This window comes from Oryza glaberrima, chromosome 1 (assembly GCF_000147395.1).
Source record: "Oryza glaberrima chromosome 1, OglaRS2, whole genome shotgun sequence".
In the NCBI taxonomy this organism is placed as follows: Eukaryota; Viridiplantae; Streptophyta; class Magnoliopsida; order Poales; family Poaceae; genus Oryza; species Oryza glaberrima.
Window position 1 is genome coordinate 31495067 of NC_068326.1, and position 21669 is coordinate 31516735.

At 39.8% G+C, this 21669-nt stretch overlaps 2 protein-coding genes and 1 long non-coding RNA gene across 3 annotated transcripts; all 3 read left to right on the top strand.

Annotated features, from left to right (window-relative positions):
* The first annotated feature begins 1990 nt into the window (after positions 1–1990).
* Positions 1991–5988, top strand: LOC127776384 (leucine-rich repeat protein 1). Its single transcript, XM_052302741.1, has 6 exons — positions 1991–2375; positions 3154–3225; positions 3594–3737; positions 4155–4226; positions 4306–4377; positions 5632–5988. The coding sequence occupies exons 1-6, from the start codon at positions 2164–2166 to the stop codon at positions 5699–5701; spliced, it is 642 nt and encodes a 213-aa protein (XP_052158701.1). The 5' UTR covers positions 1991–2163; the 3' UTR covers positions 5702–5988.
* Positions 5989–7445: 1457 nt separating this feature from the next.
* LOC127776424 (uncharacterized) lies at positions 7446–7946 on the top strand. Its single transcript, XR_008018159.1, has 3 exons — positions 7446–7563; positions 7677–7763; positions 7874–7946. It is a non-coding gene; the product is annotated as an uncharacterized LOC127776424 (long non-coding RNA).
* Positions 7947–8742: 796 nt separating this feature from the next.
* On the top strand, positions 8743–13484 carry LOC127776297 (uncharacterized). The gene is made up of 8 exons (XM_052302659.1): positions 8743–9824; positions 9915–10043; positions 10122–10190; positions 10296–10348; positions 11069–11181; positions 11325–12196; positions 12280–12340; positions 13264–13484. Exons 1-6 carry the CDS (start codon positions 8745–8747, stop codon positions 11969–11971), a joined length of 2091 nt encoding a protein of 696 aa, XP_052158619.1. The 5' UTR covers positions 8743–8744; the 3' UTR covers positions 11972–12196; positions 12280–12340; positions 13264–13484.
* The last annotated feature ends 8185 nt before the right edge of the window (positions 13485–21669 follow it).

Genomic DNA, 21669 nt, shown 5'->3' on the forward strand with positions numbered 1-21669 from the left:
TCTTCGCATCGGCGATTCGGTGCGGCGTTCGTTTGCTACATCCTACTCTACTAAAATTCAAGGTTCCTAAGTTAGGTCGAATAATAATGAGGGAGTGCGCGAACTGCGAGTGCTGCTCCGAATCTAAGAGCTGTGTTGCGAAAGGTATACGTGAAAAACATGGACATCGATTGTACTACTATTGTAAAATGGAAAGGAGATTCCCGGGGGTTCCCTTTTGACATTTCAGCCGAGCGACGAGCCTATGTAAGCCAGACAAGGAAATTGTAGTGTTTTCTCCGGTGCGTGCAATGCAAAGTGGGGTTCAAAAGCGAGGAAACAAACCCCATAAAACCAGCAAAGATGGTGCCTGACATCGACGTCTCAGTGCCAGTACGCCTAGTTGCCGTCGAATCTCCTTTCCTTCTTGTCTCTCTTGTCATCCTCACTATGTATAACGTAGTCCTTCCGTCCAAAAAAAATCCAACCTAGACCATATTTAGTTCGTGTGCTAATCTTTTTTAAGTATACGGACACATAGTTGAAGTATTAAACGTAGACTAATAACAAAACAAATTACAGATTCCGCCTGTAAACTGCGAGGCGAATTTATTAAGGCTAATTAATCCGTCATTAGCAAATGTTTACTGCAGCATCACATTGTCAAATCATGACGTAATTAGGCTCAAAAGATTCATCTCGCAATTTACATGCAAACTGTGCAATTGGGTTTTTTCATCCACATTTTATGCTTCATACATTTGTCCAAACATTTGATGTGACGGATTTTTTTTTGGAAGTTTGAAGGGAGCTAAACACTACCCTAGTATTGGATGGAACGTTTTCTGGTATAACGAATCTGGACAGGAGTATGTCTTGATTCGTTTAGAAAATATCACACTCAATACTAGGTTGAGTTTTTTTTAAATAGAGGGAGTAAGTAGATTTATCATTTACCCAGCCGTTCGAGGTAGTGGTGGAAATGCTCCAACTCACCAAAAAGTAGAAGATGATAATGCAAAATATATCCAAGAGTATCTTTCACATGAAATACATCTCTTTGTACACCTAGAGAGAGACAAAAAAAAGTGCACAACTATGCTTCTTTTAGCCATATATATATATAGTCTGGATCGCACTCCAAAATCCGCATGCAATTTTAACTTTTCACTTTAACAACCATACTAAATATATGTTCCTAAGTCATGTTTAGATTATAGCCAAAATAACAAATTTTGGCAAGATAATAATATTGCTAAAATTTTGACAGGATTTGTTATATATTTACTAAATTTGACAACAAACTAAACATAGATTATCTTTTTGCAAGTTGCTAAAAAATGGTATAGTTGAAAATAGCATCAAAATGAACAGGCCTCTAATGATTTAAACACCAATGTCAAAAAGAAATTACAGTGGAAAAAACCTCAAAATCAATTTAAAAAATAACTTTTAAGATTTAAATTTCGGCAAGAACATATACGTTGTAGTTGTAGAGCAAAAGAGGTGACCCTCGATCTCACTCCAAAATTCGCAAGCGATTTCAACTCTGCACTTTAGCAGCCATACTAATTACGACGCGCCACATTCCCTCCAATCCACTGGTAGCACACGCACGTCCATTCTTCGTAGGCCCAAGATGCCGAGTTTTTTTTGCCTAGGCTGTAGCCGCCGATGGCAACGTGTTGGTGGCACTGGTCCACGCGACACAACACAAAGGCCTTTTTTGTGAGGGAGAAGCTAGCTGCTCAAAGCCCCCGGCGTGACGGCGTCAATCGAAGAAGCGAAAACGACCGAGGAGCGGACTCGGCAAAGTCAACCGACCGATCGCCCGCCCGCCACCGCGCTTTCCAGCGCACGCTGCCTCCCCCCGCTGCACACGGCGAGGGGGCGGATCGGTGTGGCCCAAGCAGGCAAAGCACCCAAACCAAACCCAACCCAACCCACCGAGCGAGCCATCCCCTCCACTACGGCCATTCTCTCTTCGCGAACGCGCACGCGACACGAGTACACGCGGAGCAATACAAAAAGTCGCCCTACACCACCAGCGCCAGCCGAGCAGCGGCAGGTGGTGGTGGTGGTGGTGTTGTTGCTGCTGCTACTACTCCTCTTCCCCCTTCCTCGTGTTCCTCCTCTTCGCCTCGTCTCTCTGCCCTGCCTCGTGCGCGTCCAGATCCGGGAGGGATGGGGGCGGGGGCGCTGGGGGTGGTGGCGATGGTGGCGGCGGCGGTGGTGGTGGCGATGGCGGGGGCGAACTCCGAGGGCGACGCGCTGTCGGCGCTGCGGCGGAGCCTCAGGGACCCCGGCGGGGTGCTGCAGAGCTGGGACCCCACGCTCGTCAACCCCTGCACCTGGTTCCACGTCACCTGCGACCGCGACAACCGCGTCACGCGCCTGTGAGCGACCCTCTCCCTCCCTCCCTCTCCTCGCGCTGCGCTGTACTGTACGCGTAGGCTCGAGTTGGGTACTTTTGGGTGTTTGGGGGAACTGGATCGCGAGGCAAGCCGTGTTTGGATGAGCAGTCGATTCCGTTGCGGCCGCGTTGATCTAGAAGACTAGTAGAGCTGTAGTTCGTTGATGAGAGGAGAAACCGATCCACGAGGCAGCCTTTTTAGAGTTTTACTAGGATGTACTAGATTTTGTAAGAATTTTGCCATGGAACTTGTTGAGATTGTGTGACTATGCCGTGATATGGCTTTACAGTTTTACTCAAAAGGCAAGTGCGCTTTTTTTATTATTGGACCGAGGAAAAATTGGAATGGTCCTGAGCAAATTGAAACATGACAAGAATCAGATAGATGTATCTCTTTTAATGAGAGTGTTATTAGGTTTCTTGGTTGGTTGGGCGGTTGGGGTGTTATGGTTGAAGAATTTAGATGTGAGAGGAATGATAAGGACCAAAGGCTAGAGAAAATTTTAGCTTCAATTGCTTACCCATTTGAACTTTCACAGCTTTCATTTCTTCTGTCTGTCATTTGTGTTCCAAAGTCCAAACCTCCAAAACACTTACTGTGCGTCAGTTCATGAAGTAAAAAAACAATCCACTTTACTATTAATCTTTTTCAGTGTGGTCAAAATCTATGGCCAGTTCCTTGTATTGTATATGAAGTTGAATTATTTCTCAAGAACATCTTCTTCTAATTGTTTTCTTGGAATACATCCCTCTTCTAACAGGGATCTTGGGAATTTGAACTTATCTGGTCATCTGGTGCCTGAGCTTGGAAAGTTGGATCATCTGCAATATCTGTAAGCTTTTCTTGCCCATGTGGTTTGATTCTTTGCTAGTTCTTCTCAATTATTTTGTTTTACTTCTAATATGACATAGTTTAGTGATTGAGGTAGATAAGATACCATCTCATGTCCTTCCCACCGCACTCCTAAAACATGATATTGTGACATGGTTTTATACTTTTATGCATATTCTATGGTTGAACATTTATGTAAGATCCGTTTTCTTTTATCTCCAAGATATCTGTCAAGTTCTATTCTCATACAGTTTGTGATGTCTGAGAATGATGTATTGAAGTTTTGTTTAGTTTAATGTATGATTGTTAGTTATTCGCATAATTTATATTGATGCACTTTGGTAGTATTAACCGTCAGCATTGGAACAGGGAGCTATACAAGAATAATATTCAAGGAACGATCCCATCGGAACTTGGTAATTTGAAGAATCTTATAAGCTTGGACCTGTACAAGAACAACATTTCTGGGACTATACCTCCAACACTTGGGAAATTAACGTCCCTTGTATTCTTGTAAGTTTGTGTTATTCAAATGATCTCATTGTAAAATAGTTCTAAGTTCTCACATGTTAGCTATTGATTTCATGCTGTATATGCACATTCTGCATACTTCCTCCATTTCAAACTACAATGCCTGTGGTTTTACATTCTTACTTCAAAATAAATACGTGTATATCATATAGGTTTATTGATCCATACTCTCTTTTATCTTTGCTGCCTCTTCATCATTTGCGAGCAAACACCTACACAAACTATTTCTATCATGGCTATTTTCTGATTTAACTTCGTTAGTCCCTGTTCATGCTTTATAAGAAATAAGCGGGAATGCATATTGATGTCTTTAAAACTTTACCTTCAGCTTGTTTGAATTTTCTGGTGGTTTGTTGACTTATGCATTCTATCTTTCTAACACATTATTATGCTTTGAAGGCGGCTCAATGGCAATCGCTTGACTGGGCCAATCCCAAGGGAACTGGCCGGAATATCTAGTCTTAAAGTTGTGTAAGTACAATTCCTGGTGCTGAGTGCTTGGCTGCAAACAATCTTGAATGTGATAAATTTTACCCCCTTGTTCTTTCAGTGATGTTTCAAGCAATGATCTGTGTGGAACAATTCCTACATCAGGACCATTTGAGCACATTCCCCTAAGCAAGTAAGTTTGACTGCCTTTGTGATACTATTATGATTTCTTCAGCAGTATTAAAGTCATTATCATTTTATATTAAATTTCAAAACTAATGGTAGCCCAAAACAAATTCTGACACAAGTTTGTTAGTGTCGTAATCAATACTTCCATAAGGTAAATTAAACTAGGAATTTAATGTTGGTGGCCAATATGAGGATCCTATACTAAACATTTCATGCCCATAGCCCCATAAGTAAGGTTTCTTTCTGATCCCTGCCATTTCATCATCATTACATCGTATTTCCTTCTGTATTTCATATTCATTTGTACGTATATTCAATGTTTCCTTGATAACAAGTTAACAAACAAAATACTCGTGAGGAATTATTTTTCACTCATTACTCATTAGTGTTTTGGGGAGGCCCTTCCCACTGTGGCAAATACTTTATTATTGTTCCATTATTCTGGTTGACTACTTTGTAGTAATATAGTGTATCATCCCTATCTTCTAGATTTTTTTAGGATATGGCCTGTAATTTGAAAGGGCACACGTGAGATCTATCATTGTTTATTGGGTCTTTCTAGGAATAACTTTTAGCCAAATGCCCTTGTGTTGCAAGGGACTTGAAATAACATTACAAAATATAAAGTCAAAAAGATTTATCCATTGCTTGGAAAAAAATATTTTCAATCAAACATCAATCCAGAAATAGCCTAGCCACATACCCAAGCAATCTGTTTATCTAGAGAATATACCATCTTACACATTTTGGAGGCTGGATTGAATTCCATTGTCGAAAAACATCTTGAACACACGCATTGGCAGACTCACCATCACCAACACAATATAGTAGAGAGAGGTATATCACAGTATGAAGCAGCTCACCTAGTGGCTCTGCGTTAAATTCGAGAGCGGTTTAATAGTTGATCCATCCAATGCGCTTGCTTTGCCTCCCCTTGTGCTTGCATGTTTCTAGGCAACCTTCTGAGTATTCTGTATTTCTCTATTGATAAAGACACATAGGTAGGATGTTTACAAGTCTGTCTTCTGATCTTTATGAGCAAGTATATATAGTCTTAGTTTCTGTAGACTTCTGTCCTGCGTGGATGTTTTCTCCTTTTGCAGTGATGCATCTTGCTTGCATTCCATTTCCTGTTTCTCTTATATCTAGTTATTGCCCTCGGTGGCTTAATTAATGTTCAGTGTCGATGATTCCTGTTTTGGTTATAAGTATCAACAAGTTGACCTATGCCCATTATGCACATTCTGATTACGTGCAGCTTTGAGAAGAACCCACGCTTGGAAGGTCCAGAACTACAAGGCCTGGCTGTATATGACACCAACTGCTAGATGGAAACACGAAGAAAAGAATGGGTAGAAAGTAATGGGCGTAAAATGTTACCGAAAACCGGGTGATATAGATTATGTTAGGTTTGGACCTACCACTCTGTAATCCTCCATGCATAGCTCTTGTTTGTGCTGTTTGTCGGCAATGAAGTTGTATGTTGTAGCAGAATACTTTCTTTCTGTGAAAGTAAACATGGAACTGCTTATGTCATGAGTCAAATGTTATTGTTATCACGCTTCCCTGTGTTATATTGACCAAACTAAAGATGAAAGTTCTTGTCTGCTGATTATATCCTTTGCTAATGATGGCACATTTATGCAGCATTTCCCTTGCTGTCGCTGACTTGAATTGTTTCCATCATCCAGTGAACGAAACCTTCGATGTTTGGTTTCCGAGGAACGTTCTATTGCAATTCTCATTATAGAGAATGCTAAATTTCAGTCGTCTGAGGTTTTTTTTTTTAAAAAAAAATCAGCCATTTTAACACATTACTAAAATTAAAAGTGGATTACTATGCAAAGTGTAATTTTTTATTTTACTGCTGCATTTGCTTAATTCACATGGTTTTACTTTCCTTTTTTTTTTGTTGAAGTTTGATATATGTTTTATTTATTTATTATTTTTAAAAAGATCTTATCAATGTAAATCTGAATTATGTCTATGATAGAACAATTTATTGCTCAAACTTTGATTAAAAAAGGAATTCGTTTAAATAGAAAACAGGGGGAATAGTCAAAATTGTGATATCAATAATTTAAACCTAGATAATCTATAATTTTATTAATTGAAAGCTATTAGGTAACTTTGTTTTGGCATAAAAGTGAGCGTAGCTTAACTGATTAGGTTTTGGTGGTGAAATTTGTTCACTCAAGACTTGACTTAGGTATTCGTATTTGCAACTAATTATTCTTTCAGTGATACATGACATACCCATCGACATTGGTATCCTTGTGTGTCTAGTTATAATAGGTGTTCATAGGGGTAAAGTGTACGTGCGTTTACATGATTGTTTACGTATGTATTGTGTTTCACACACAATTTTTTTTTGGCATTTACCTAATCCAAAATTATTGATTATAATAAATAAATGGTAAATGTGAATTTTCTTAAGCTTCCTTTCCTTTTTTTCTTACGCTAGAGTGTCCATCGTATCCATTTTTGAGTCGTTAAGAACACGTATATAAAAAGATTTGCATATAAATAATTTTTATTTGGTAATAAGTGATTTGGATAAGCATATGAATAAACAAAACAATGGGAATTAATTATTTATCTACCGACACATATGTGCAAATTAAATTAGCTCAACCCGTTACAACGCACAGACATATTTGATAGTAACATTTAATTCTATAAGAATAATATAAATACATAATTTACACATGTAGATGGGCTGGATTAAGATGCCTTTCGATTGCTTTAATGTTCGTGCTATAGTACGAAACGCCAGGCAAGTCTCCTCGTTCTTCTCGTCGCCGCTCTCCCGCTGGCTTTGCTCTTCAACTTCAACTACTTCGCCGCCTCGCAGAATCCCGGCGACGCGAACCCTATCAGCCCGTGAACAACCAACCGCCTCGAGAAGCCACATTTCGTCGAGGCGCGGGGGCGGCGCGCTGTTCGCCTTGCTGGGGGGATCGGGGCGGCTTCTCGGCTGCGGCGGTGGCGGTGCTTTCCCCTCCAACCTCCGCGGCTGCGCGCGGCGACCGGAGCACGGGCGCGGCGCGCTTCGTCGGCCGTCTCCTCGTGGCGGCTTCTCGGCTGCGGCGGTGGCGGTGCTTTCCCCTTCAACCTTCGCGGCTGCGCGCGGCGACCGGAGCGCGGGCGCGGCGCGCCTCGTCGCCCCCCGTTCGTGGCGCTGTTAGAGGTAATCGATCGCTCTTTATCTCTTGCTTCGGGATTTCATCGAATGCCTTGAGTTCGCCTCTCCCATCCAGTTTCTTGAACTCGTCGGAGTTCGTTCTCGCCTTTCGTTGGCAGGTTAGGAGGATTCATTGGTGCGGCACTGCGGCATTACGACGAACGTCTCGAGCGCGCCTCGTCGCCCGGTTTGTGGCGCTGCTAAAGGTTATTGATCGCTTATCTCTTGCTGCGGAATTTCATGGAAAATCCTCGCGTTCGCCTCTCCCATCCAGTTTCTTGAACTCCTTTGTTCGTTCTCGCTTTTTTCTTGGCAGGTTAGGATTCTTTGGGGCATTTCGACGAACGTCTCGCTCGCGCCTCGTCGCCTGTTCGTGGCGCTGCTAAAGGTTATCGATCGCTTATCTCTTGCTTCGGAATTTCATCAAGAACCCTCGCGTTCACCTCTGGGATCCAGTTTCTTTATCTCCTATGTTCGTTGTCTTTTTCTTGGCAGGGCACAAGGATTCTGCAGTGCGACATTTCAGCGAACACCTTGCGCGCACCTCTGGCGCCTTCCAGGTTGGTGGCTTTGTCTTTCTACGGCATTTCGAACATCTTAGTCTTATGCTTGTAGTGGTATTTCTGCTTCAAACTTTTTGTTCCTGTAATGTGAACAACTTAGACTTCGCTGTGGCATTATTGCATGACACCTTGATCTTGTTGTTGTTGCAGCATTTCCCAAGGAGGCTTAAATCCTTATTCATTGTTATCATTATCTCTTCCCTTCCTGCGGACAAATTTATCTTGTGGCATTTATGCTACCTTGATCTCGCTATTGACATACAATATCCCACAAACACAAAACCTCAAATCCTAACTTATCACAAGATGATTCCTCAAAATGATTTGTTGTTTCCTCTATGTTCCCTTTTCCATGACATATTTAGAACCTACAATGTCTTGAGATATTTTATTAGCAGTGACTTCTTGCTCGGATCTTTCAAGTGTCAGGAACAATCTCGTTCTTGTTGTACAGTATTCCACAAACACAGAACCTCAAATTCTAACTTATCAACAAGATGATTCCTTAAAATGATTTGTTGTTTTCTCTGTGTTCCCTTTTGCATGAAATACTTACAACCTACAGTATCTTGAGATGTTTTATCAGCAGTGACTTCTTGCTGGGTATTTCAAGTGTTGACAATAATGGCGGTTCCTGTCAATACCAATAACCAAGAGGAGGAAGGTTGTAATCCTTCCTCAGGCAATGAGCTTGAACAATTAGAATCAGATTTTTGTGATGAAGCCAATAACATTGAGCTCGCTAAGGCCTTTTGGTATAACAAGAGTGAATTGGAGCAATCAGCAATTCTATCGGTTGAGATTGAGGAATTGGAGATGACTTATTATAGGGGCTGTATACCCCCTTTTGAGCTGCATCAAGTTCCTTTATTATCTGATGCCATCAGCTTCATACAAGACACAAAATCCTGGGTATATTGGGTTTGTCCCAATTGTGAGAGGATGTTTCTAGATTCTGAAGGCTTCTTGTTGCATCTCGAGAATGAACATCTACCACAACTGCCTAGATCTGAGCCAATTATACCTAGGAGAATATCTGACAATGATGTAAGGGGATTAAAAACCTTTAGTTGGCTTCCAGGCAACATGTATATGAGAGGAGGAGTGGATGACACTAATTTTGAAGATACCGAGATAAGGAAAACAATCATGCAGAAGATTCAGGAAGTGGTTTTCAAGCTCATAGATCTAAGGATCCTTTCTGCTGATCTTACAAACAAATTGACCACGTTTTCAAGACTTCGGGTGGGAAGAAGAGCCTATCTGTTGCCCGGTATGTTGAGCATTGCATTTCTAGGTGCAGAAGATCTTGAAATGATCTATAAATTGCTGCATCAGTTGTCGTTAGCCAATACATGGGAACTTGAGCAGAGTCCTGAGTTTGATGAAGATGGGAGTGATTCTTTTGATGCTGTTACTCTCGTTCAAGATACTAACACCCTCTGTCTGGATGTAAGAAAAATCATTTCTAGTACTGATGGTTCTATTATGGAAGATGATGTCTTCAAATGGCTATTCTATACACCCCTGCAAGAAGGGATGCTGTTATCATGGTTGAGCATGAAACAAAAACGTCTTCAACGTGGAGTTCAGATCATATTGCAGATTAAGACTTTCAGGGACACACTAATAGATGCATACAAGAGTAAGCTTGATGATGGAAAGATTTCAGAACAGGAACCTCCTAACTGTTTCCTTACTGAGGTCTCATTCTTAGTTTCTTACTTGACCCTTTCTTTTCCTCGAATTCTTGGATTGCAATTAATTTTTAATCTTTTGCCATTGAATTTGCAGACTGACTATATTGATGCTAAGATATTGAGGATTGATTCTGAAATTGAGTACATGAAGAAAATGTTGTCAGAAGTCTGTGCATTTGATTACCGTCCTGCCATCATGCCTATTTTGAAGGCCTACATACGGGTTGGTGTTACATTTCTAATTTTGCTTGAAGTCACATTGATTGTTTTCATCTCCTGATTTCTCATCACTTTTTGGCAGGATAAGTTGAAAAAGGCTTCCTCTTGTGGTGTCTTTGATCAAGATGATAGATATGCAGAATATAACAAGGTGATGCCAGTTAAATCTTGATTCTACATGGACTAAATGTTCCAGTTCTATTATAGTATTATTCCATGTATTATGATGATCATAACAACATAAATTCCTTTGCAGAATTTGGACTCTGTCAATCAATTTCAGATGGACCAGCAAGCTGGGAGAAATCAGTAAGCATGCTTGATTTTCTCTTAAGTTGCTCCCTTTCCATACTTACATGTAGTAGGATTTTTCTCCTAACTGTGGTGACATGATTGTTATATTTAGCAACTCTGTGTCCTTTTCTTGTGGAACCACATTCATGTTTTTTATGTGTATTGATATACAAGATATAGCAGGCACCCCTTTTATTCTAAATGCTCTTATATAAAGCAGTTCAAGTAATACATGTATGAAATTTGTGCAAAAGGTGGCTTGTAGGTGACCTCAACCTGACCTATTTTCATATCCATGTGATATACCCAACATCTCTGCTATTCCTTTCTTACTGATCTGTTATACAAAATCTCTAGCGCCTTCAAGATGTAACTGCTTGGTACCACCAAAATCTTCAGAAGTTTCTTCGTAAGTAAAATAGAAAGGGCACTGGAGTATCTGTAGAATTTTCGTATAAAGCATCCTCCATTTGTTTGCTAAGATATCTTGACTACCCTGCTGTTGTCATTCGATCAAACCCAGTTCCTTCATCTACCCTAGACTTTTCTGTCACAAAGCTAATGCCTTAACTAACTTTTTGTGAAAAATCTATGATCGTGTTTAGTTCTATCCATAGATTGGTTTGGTCCTTTTAAATAGCATCTCATGTCATCTTTACCCTGCATATTTGAACTATTCCCTTATGATTCAGCTCCTTATTCTGTTGTGCTGTTAATTATCTCCTTGTGTTGCAGAAATTTTGTTGATGAAGGCAACAGTTCTAGGACCAAGGTCGAGAAAGCACGGTGCTTTGTTTCAGATCATCAAGCCTCTATTATAGAACAAACGGGAACATGCACAATATCAGGTGAGTTTCTCTAATCAGGTACCATTTGGCTTTATATGTCATTGATTTATATAATTCTGAAAGCCAAAAAACACGAGCTTGACAGTATCTTGTATCACAGAAATTATGACATTTAGTAATCTCATGCTCCTTTGTTTCGCCAGAGGAACCAAGTGCTCAGATTGACATCAGCTGCACCTACTGTGGAGAGATAGTTGAGGAAAATTCAACAATTGTGGAGAAAGAGGAGGAGATAGTTGAGGAAAATTCAACAAGTGTGGAGAAAGAGGAGTGGGAAGTGGTCATGGAGGCTATGAAGAGGTTGGTGGCATCTCTGCCTCCAGAGATGGTTCAGTTGCCAGGGACTATGTCAGAAGATCCAGCAAGCAAGATTGCCTTTCATATAATACGTGAGTTATCTTTTCGCCAGGCTATTGAAAGTGTGAATGGGCAAAGAATGGACACCAAGGCTGTGGATACTGGTCCAGGTGCTCTTGGAATTGCCAAGCCAGCATCAGACGAAAAGGTCAATGCAGCATCAGACAAAAGGGGCAATTCTGGAAGGCCCAAGAGGAGGATGCTTAAGAGCTTGATATGGGCTCTGCTCTCATCATTTGCTAGCCACCTGTCAATGCTACTGCTATCCAGATACTTGTTTGGAGGTGAAGAGGGAAAGGAATCAAAAGATTGCTGTCACATAACTAGAGAGAAGAAAAACAGAGAGTTCAAAAGGTGGCTTGTCATTAAAATAATTGCTCCGGTGATTTTGTGTGGCTATGTGCATCATTCGGTTCTGTGTTATCGATCCTGAGGACAGACAGGAAGCCTCGGTCTTCAGCAGAAATGGATTCGTCAATTTGATAACGAATTCAATATCAAAGATTTCATTCTTTGGAATTAAGGATTTCCCAGCGACATCACAATATATTACGATATGTGCCCACGCAGTCTCTTTTGTTGCTGATCTCGTGAGTTCCTTATTTCTGTACTTTATGGGAGGATTTGCAGAGCTTGACCCAGCTGATGGATAAATTGTGTAAGTTCAATTCAACTAGCGATACTGAGTGTTTACTTTGCTCCACATAATCTTCCATGTGACCATTTTCATCGTTCTTTCAGTGACACAAGTCATGATCTGTGTGGAATCCAATGTCAAGCTCATTTGAGCACATTCCTGAAAGTAAGTTTGACTACCTTTTTAACATATTATGATTCCTTTGCAGTTTTCAAAGCATACTCATTTTGCATTGAAGTTTCAGAACTAATGAAAGCTTGAGTTAATGAAATCTTACTTCCAGTTGTTGAATTTCTAAACCAATATTTACAAAAATTTACGTAATTATAATCACTCATAGTACTTTAAGTATGATCTATATCTTATACATTTGCATAAAATTTTTGAATAAATATGTGAGAAAAAAGTCAACGGCATCATCTATTAAAAAACGGAGGTAGTATATTCTAGAATATATAAACTTGTAAGGTAGTTAAATATCTCGTGGAAAAAGTATAATTTTCAATCAAACATCTATCCACAAATAGGCTAGTCGCATATGCAAATCATGCGCGTTTTTTTCTTTTACAAACTCATCAGCACCTAGTTTCTTTTATACAGTAGCACTGCCTTTGCACTATTAGTTCTGAAACATTATGTATTCATTCATTATGCATACAGTGGCGTTGCCTTTGCACTTAGTTCTGAATATTATGGTTTTTTTTTTTTGAAAAGAGGTTCTGAATATTATGTATTCATTCATTATGCATAAAGGCACATGGATCGGGTATGATAGCAGAAAATGTCTTCCGATCTTCTTTCTGCTAGTATGTACAATGGTACCTCTCCATAACAGAACTACCGGAGAGTACATAGTAATAATTTTTGTAGTTTTCTGACGTGGATGTTTCTCTTTTTCATTGACACGTTGCTTTTCTGTCATTTTCCGTTTCTCTTGCATCTACTGGCTTCATGTTCTGTTTTTTTATCTCTATTTTGGGTATAACTGCTAACAAGTTGACCTGTAAAATTGTGGATCCATGTCATTATAATTTTGTCCATTTTAAAAAAATGTCATTACTATAAATTTGCCTTCTAATTATGTGCAGCTTTGAGAAGGGCCTGCGCATGGGAGCTCCAGAACTACAAAGCCTTAGTCAACATGAAGAGAAGAAAGGATGAGTAGAATGTAATGCCTGCAATGTCAACTGAAAACCTGGTGGTATACTTTCCACCCTGTAAACCTTGTATATAAGGCTCTTGCTTGTGCTTTTTGTCGCAAGAATGTTGTATGCTGTAGCAGAATGCTGAAAAATAAACACGAAACTGCTTATACGCTTATTCTGAGATTAGAACAGAACTGGAACGCCTGTAGCCTCTCTGAACCTGTTTGCTCCTAACAACCTAAAAGCATAATGAGATAGAATGGAATGTAAAGGTCAAACTTGGAGTACATTTCAAATTTCGTCCAAACAAGTTTTTTTTTTTCCCCAGAATAGCAAGAACAGCAGATCTTGCTGAATCTTGAACATGTCGTCGTGGAGATTTGGAAACTTGTACTAAGCACGTTAATTAACTGCCTCGTGCCTGACCGTGAGGTTGGCTATGTGCCTATGTAGGTACTCTCTCCATCCCAATATAAATAAATACTCCCTCCGTTTCGAAATGTTTGACACCGTTGACTTTTTAGCACATGTTTGATCGTTCGTCTTATTCAAAAACTTTTGTGAGATATGTAAAATTATATGCCTACATAAAAATATATTTAACAATGAATCAAATGATAGGAAAAGAATTAATAATTACTTAAATTTTTTGAATAAGACGAACGGTCAAACATGTGATAAAAAGTCAACGGCGTCAAACATATCGAAATGGAGGGAGTATAACCTAATACAAATGTGATAGTATATCCTAGGATAAATATAATCTTATGATATGTCATATATGTATTACGGAAAAACTACCTCACATGCGCTGGCGGCACGTGTTTTTGGGAGCAGTTTAGTTCAACTAACTAAATTAGTTTTAGATAATAATACTCCCTCCATCCCAAAATGTTTGACGCCGTTGACTTTTTAAAAAATGTTTGACCATTCGTCTTATTCAAAAAATTTAAGTAATTATTAATTCTTTTCCTATCATTTGATTCATTGTTAAATATACTTTTATGTATACATATAGTTTTACACATTTCACAAAAGTTTTTGAATAAGACGAACGGTCAAATATGTTTAAAAAAGGTCAACGGTGTCAAATATTTAGGGAATGAGGGAGTAGTAATTAAGGTAAGATTTTTCTTTTTTTGAAGATTTTTTTTCTAACAGATTGAAAACTTTCGAGTTAGATTTTTCAAACCCGGCTTAAGATTTAGGGGAATTTAACTATTTGCCACTTTTACATTTGGCAATTAGTCAAATACCCTTCTTAGGTTTGCACTTACTATTTTGCCACCGGAGAGAGAAGTTTTTCTAACTATTTGCCACTTTTAACACTGTAGACCGCCACATGAGCATGCTAACATGAATTAGGTGCGTTAAATGACCAATCTACCCTACCTTCATAACCCTAAAACGATCTCATCATTCTGATTGTAAATGTTAGCCTTTATAGTACTTATATAGGCCATCTTGGACCTTTATGCACTATGTTTTCTTTAATAGACTATAAAAAAATACACTATGTGGCAGGACTTATGTGTAATATTTAACATCTTCCAGGACTCAGAAAAAAATTGCAGTTCAGAGTTTATAAATTAAGTCTAGAATAAAGCCAAGCAAGCATATCCGGTTCTCTCCATCTTTTAATTCAAAACTAGAAATAATTAAAACAAAAAGTTCTATTGTATTAGCCCACTGAATATTCTAAATTTAAAATGTGCATTTGCTTATTGGTCAGTGTGAGCATTTGTCCTTCATATCACTGTAAGGTGTCAAAAATCATAATTGCTACTATAACATTTTATTTTAAGTTGAAAGGTGCTCAAAGATGTCATTTTTTTCTCATATCATGTAAGTTAGAACGCGCTGAGATATAGCCTAGAGGGGGAGGGGGTGAATAGACTTTCCTGAAAATTACAAACAAATTCGTAGCGGTAAAATTCAGCAGGTTCGGAACCTCCGGATGTAGAACATTGGAAATTCCGATCTGCTCAGACTGTCCGGAACTTTCGGTGATCTTAATACTAGAACTTTCGGGCAACAGAAAAACCTGAAGATCTTAACAGTGACTTGAACTAAATTGCACGAAGTAAACTACTGGATGACAGAGCAGATACACAATCACAGCAACATGCACATAATCATCACAGAGAGGACAAAGGCGATTTTTTCCCCGAAGTTCGGATCTTGCAATCCTACTCTCCGTTGAGGTGCTCCAAAGAGCCAGGTCTCGATTAACCCCTTGCCTCACTTGTGCAAAGATTCCAGAAGAAGTCCAAGGCCTTCAACTCAACACTCCTAGGTCATTTTCTAGAATTTGAGCAATCACCAAGATCCAACTCTCAAATCCTTCTAGAAAAAACCACAAGTGCAAGTTGCTCTACCTAGGAGAACCTCTGAAAACTCAGCACAAGAATCTTTACTCACTTACCTCGTTTCCTTGCGGAGGTAAGGAAAACCTTCACAAACTTACCCAGGACATCCACAAGATCTTTGGAAGCTCGCGGGCGACACCTAACCATCTAGGAGAAGATCTCCAAGAGTAATAAGCCCAAGTGACAGCCCACAAGATATCCAAAGTGCTCAAACAAACCTAATGTTCAAACATTCTCCAAATCACTCCTACACTCTGATCTATTCTCTCAATCTCCCAAGAATGGCTCTAGATTTGAGTGGAGGAAGCAAAGGGATCTTGGGAGAGGCTAGAAGAACCTAGGTCATGAAAGAACTGAAGTGAAAATGGCCAAAAGGTGAGCTGGGTGCGATCTGAATATATACAACGGCTAGGTGACGTCATCTAGCCGTTACTCATATTTTTGAACTGGAAGGGGCCCGGAACTTCCGGACAACACTTAGGAAAATTTTCAACTCGTAAGGTTCGGAAGTTCCGGGTCCAGGGGCCAGAACTTCCGGCCAGCCTTCTCTGTCCGGGATGGAGCCATTTCCAAAAATAGCTCCTAAAAATATTCTACCACATGGATCTCACTAAGAGCACTTTTTATATCCCAGAACCACACTTGGAACCCCTCTTAATAGTACGGTTTTTTCCTAAAACTCGATTTCAAATATTAAACTATCATATTGTCTTTCAAGCTTCAAATTTGCTTGAATGTATGTTGTAGGGGGTCTCCAAGCATCTCTCGCACCTAAGTTCACCTTGGGAGTTGGGACTAATCACCTGAGTAACTCAATAAACTCATTAGTCCCTTAACCGTATTCATCATTAATCACCAAAACCCACTAGGGGGATAAATGCAACTTCAATATTTTCTCCTCACTCTTTAATATGAACAGATTTGTGAAGGCAAGGGTATATTGGTCATTTCGTGCGCCCAGTCCATGTTGGCATGCATATGTGGTGGTGTTAACGACCAAATTTGGTAGATCATAGATCGGATTTGAGGTTAAAGTCGAAGCGGATTTGGAAGAAGTTCATTTCTCGGAAACAGAGTGCGCATCAGCTACAGACAACGTTGGCTACCATTTGCATCGTCTGATATTGAGTCAGACAAGGAGAAGCCGATGTAGCCAATTTTAGCAAGATGGTTCTAGAATCATTGTTGGGGTGCTGCACAAGTATTGCCACGCATGAATTGAGTCCAAAAAAGGCAATTGTATCTATTAATTAGGATATTCTGGTAGTTTTCTTAGAGATATTCCGGTAAGAGTCCGCCTGAGGGACTTGTTCGTATTTTGAGTTGTAATAGAGATAGAGTCGTGTCTGACAAGGACATATTATGTACTTTAGGTATAAATATGATCCAATACCTCAGAAGCAAATAACATCAGTTCAATAATACTTTCGGCGCATCGCCACCCTTTTATATTTTCATTGTTTCGACGAGTTCTTGCTTTCGAGTTGGGGTGCATCGGTTTCGATCTCCGACGAAAAAGGTAAAGCTTGTTATGGCGGCTTACGTTCTCGGGATTAGTGCTTACATCTCTATGACACTCTAATCTTGTTTATGTAAATCGTCGAATTATCATATATGCTATATAATCTAGATCGATATCACTATCTAACCTCATCGGATAGCCTCTATCATCGAAAACAGTCGGTATAGATATTGACGTCGAAATAGATTATATAGTATATTTACTATCTTGAAAAAGGTATCATTAACTTGTTTAGATCTTATGTTTCTCTTCATGCTTAATGCTGCATCATTTAAGTTTGATCTGTTAAGTAATGCTCTGAACTATAATATCTAGCTTGTCTTATGATTGCTAATAGAGATAGCATCGGAGTTTCCGCCAATCTTACCTGGTTTAGTTATCTTGTTCTTTATATGTTTACTTGATATACTAAATCTGCTCTTATATTAAGATCTCACTTAGATAAAATATATTAAGTCTACTGTCAGTCTGTTAGGTTATCCTGATATTAGATTGATTCATGTTTAGTATATTTCATCTATATTGATATCTTAGTATAAAGTAGTATCTGAGTACTAGCCGATACATGTTAGATCTGTCTTATCGGCTACGCTATGAATATATATAATCTTTGCTTCGAAGTACTTTTAGACATAAGTGATTTATACTATCTCGGCATGCTGTCCGATCTATCCCAATCACTTGGTTTAAACATATTTCGATGAATAGATTGTATATTATTGATATCTACAGCCGATCAGGTAGATCTAACTATTTCTATGATTTATATTTCATTGTTGATCTAATGCATGTTACATCGGCTTAATATTGGACGATACGTCATCGGCAATCCAGCCGATCGACTTTCGTTTATGGATTTAACTTTGCTTTTCTTTGGTTCTTGTTGGTTGCAGGATCAAACCAACTGGTACGCTTAGAAACCGAAAGCAATTCTTTGGACCTGCAATAGAGTAAAGCAAATCTCTCAGGCCAGTGTGTGTGTTTGCACCAACACGCGGTCTACAGTATCAAAAGTGGCAAATAGTTACAAAATCTTCTCTTTCCGGTGGCAAAATAGTAAGTGCAAACCTAAAAAGGATATTTGGCTAATTGCCAAACGTAAAAGTGGCAAATAGTTAAATTCCCCTAAGATTTAAACTTTGAAGTTAAATTTTGAAAACTTTCAACTCAAACATTGAAAATTTTCAACTCAAAATTTAAATTTATAAGACAAATTTTGAAAACTTTCAACTCAGATTTGCAAACTTTCAACTCGAGATTTGAAAACTTTTAACTTGAGATTGAAAACTTTCAAGTCAACATTTAAAAACTTTCAATTCAAAGATATGAAAACACGTGTCTGAAGATTTAAAAAATATAGAAAAGCGAAAAAAATTGCGAAAAGAAGAGCTGGCACGGGGGAGGGAGTGTGAGCTAGTGCGCGTCAATTAGCCATTCCCATCCGTATTAGGTTGTATTTATATTGGGATGGAGCGACGAACCAACGGACACCATTGGATGGATCGATGAGATTGGACGGCGGATAGACGTCAGGGGATCCGCTCGCACTCGGAGAGTCTGGTTGCTCTGCTTCGGGTCCGTCCGAGTCCGACTACTATAGTCGTACTCGTACTCGTATTGTACACCGTTTGAGCATGCCGTTACGTACGCATTATTATACTAGAAATCGATCTCGGTCGTGCCGGAGCCGGACTACGAAAAAGTTGTAAAGCCAAGCCCAACACAAGACGCACTCGATCGATCGATCGCATAAGGCAGGGAAGGGGACGTGTGAAATAATTGTCATGATTAATATTTGTGATGAACAATTGGCTATACAAATGATTTAATCAATGATTTGGTTTGAGAGTATGTGTGGATGTTGGTGTGAGTGCGTATGACTAATGTGTGTCTGATATCTGTGCTAAGAAATGGTTGTGTTATCTGATTGTGTACATATTACTTGAGGTCAGCCTTGGTCAATGGTGAGAACCGAGACTATACTCAGGGAGGAGCAGATGTCTAGTGCGGTTGGGATACCATGTGAGAAGGTGACTAGAGTCGGGATTCTTGAATGTCAACTTCGGTCAACGGTGGGGATCGGGACTAGACTCAGGGAGGAGTTGAGGTCCGGACGGTCAAGGATCCCAGGTGACGAAGTTGGATACGAGATGGCACACGGTGGATGGATATCGTATAGGAGAGATATTTGCAACGGGCTTCATGAGGTACACGTGCAAGCTTTGGTGTTCGACAAGGATATTGGAAGAAAAGAAGGGGATCAATGAAGTGGTACTGTGTTGCTGCTACAGTAATCGGAATACTGTAGCTGGCTGATATGTGCATGTGTCGTGTGTGCTGTGGACGTCGGCCTGGATGGTTGGGCTCGTGTTGGTGGCTGGATCAACAGGAGCAGCAGCCCAGCTGGCCCATGCGGCAGGAAGGAAGGCAGCGCACGGGAACCGTACAAGGACGACGTGTCGCCACGGGATTGGCGAGGAGTCCGGTTCGGATTCATTGTGGCTGGATGTGGCTGCGGTATTTTGAGAGGAGAATACAGTTTTGGTAAATTGTATTTGATTTGGAAATTGAGGGATTGAGTCCTACATCTATTTTGAGAAGAGGATTTTTAGTATAAATAGATAATGGTTAAGGCTGAAAGATATCGACACTCTAGGAGAGAAAAGTTAGGGTTTACTTCGAGATTTCAATACTAGTTCGTGAGTTGAGAGAGTGGTGTTTAGATGCACTTCGTAAACACATATTGATGCAACAAAGTATAAGAGTTTCGTTGATACGTGTTATTTTTTATCCCGACGGTTTGACCAAAGGTGAGTCGGCGGTCTAACCGACGGCCGGTCACACCGGCGGCAAGGAGGTGGTCCAATCGGCGACAAGGCAACTATCAGACCGATGGCTAGACCGGTGTTAATCTGACGGTCGGACCGACTATGTTGAGATCTCCATCGATTTAAGGGTAATTTTTATTTTTACTGAACTTTTTTGGATTTTTGATCATTCATATCTTTCACCCTCTCTGACAGATTTGTTTGGTCCATTGTTCGATCCTCGAGGACGAACGGCGTGATCGATCGAGAATGAGCCCACTATCGCTATGTAGGAGCATCGGGATGTTCCGCTGCCGACGAGGAGGAGGCTACGAGCGGATCGAGGAGGACAAGGACGATGAGTACGAGGCGGCGATGTTCGAGGAGGAAGACATGGGGCCGGAGGCGCTGGAGGCGCGCGGCGATCGGCTCGTGGCCAGCGCCGGAGAAGGTCCGCGCTCTCCATCGACTGCGACAAGAACCTGTACGTCGCCGACGATTTCAGGGAAGCGGCGCTCTCCTACGTCCTCGCTAAAAAATGTCCGTGACCGTGAGTGCCGTCATGATGATGACTTAATATTCTTTGCTTGATTAATTTACTCCCTCCGTATTTTAATGTATGACGCTGTTGGCTTTTCGAATAAATATTTGGTCATTCGTCATATTCAATTTTTTTGCAAATATAAAAATATTTATATCATGTTTAGAGTATATTTGATGATAAATTAAGTTACAATAAAATAAATAATAGTTACATAAATATTTTGAACAAGACAAATAGTCAAACATTAATAAAAAAATAACATCATACATTAAAGAGGAAGTATCATTTAAGCTGCTACTTCGGCCTTACGGTTTTCTAACACACCACTCCGCCGCAGGGACGAAAGCAGCGTCGGCATACGGTGAACAAGCTGTCTCTTGCCTTAAGGTTAATTATCCAATTTCTTAAATCTTCTTCTGCATACTTAGGTCTTGTTAAAAGAGCTTAAAATTTTAAGCAGCGGTCGGTTGGTAACTAGCTTCTATAAATCTAAAAAAAGCTAAAAATATCCGCTTCTAGCTTCAAATTTATTCTCTAGATTCTATAACTACAAATTATGAGAATCTAGCTGAAAATATAAGCTGTTTGGAAAAGTTTTTGGCACTGAAGATTCTAGAAAAAGTTAAAGTTGTCAGAAACTGATCTCCAAATAGATCCTTAATATCCGTACCTAGTAAATAATCAACTCCAAAACAACCACTACATTCATTCTCATACCGCTAATTAACGAGCCAGCACAACATCGGTGCTTTGATCAATTAACCCACAGAAGGTGCTGTTTGCTCTAACACTTAGGCGCCGCCGGAGCGGGACGGGATCAGGATGGCTACCCATGCACTTCTTGAATCTGCAAGATGTTACAAGAAGATCCCAGACAGAGGTACGTATACATATGACGACGAATTCATTATTTCAACCAATCAAACAAATACCAAATTTAAAGAGGCAGACTCATAGACTATATGGCTGAATTAATTCTAATCTCTCCGTTCTAAAATACAGAATATAGTCACCCTTAACTCGAAGAAAAAAAATAATTATTATCATCAATTTATTTAAATATGGTGGCCCTCACAGATTGTGAAGCTAGCATCATTATATTTTCTC

Coding starts and splice junctions, on each gene's coding strand:
- LOC127776384 (XM_052302741.1), top strand. CDS start 2,164: ATGGGGGCGGGGGCGCTGGGGGTGGTGGCGATGGTGGCGGCGGCGGTG. Junction 2,376..3,153: donor GACAACCGCGTCACGCGCCT/GTGAGCGACCCT, acceptor CTCTTCTAACAG/GGATCTTGGGAATTTGAACT. Junction 4,227..4,305: donor ATATCTAGTCTTAAAGTTGT/GTAAGTACAATT, acceptor TTGTTCTTTCAG/TGATGTTTCAAGCAATGATC.
- LOC127776297 (XM_052302659.1), top strand. CDS start 8,745: ATGGCGGTTCCTGTCAATACCAATAACCAAGAGGAGGAAGGTTGTAAT. Junction 9,825..9,914: donor CTAACTGTTTCCTTACTGAG/GTCTCATTCTTA, acceptor TTGAATTTGCAG/ACTGACTATATTGATGCTAA. Junction 11,182..11,324: donor GGGAACATGCACAATATCAG/GTGAGTTTCTCT, acceptor TTGTTTCGCCAG/AGGAACCAAGTGCTCAGATT.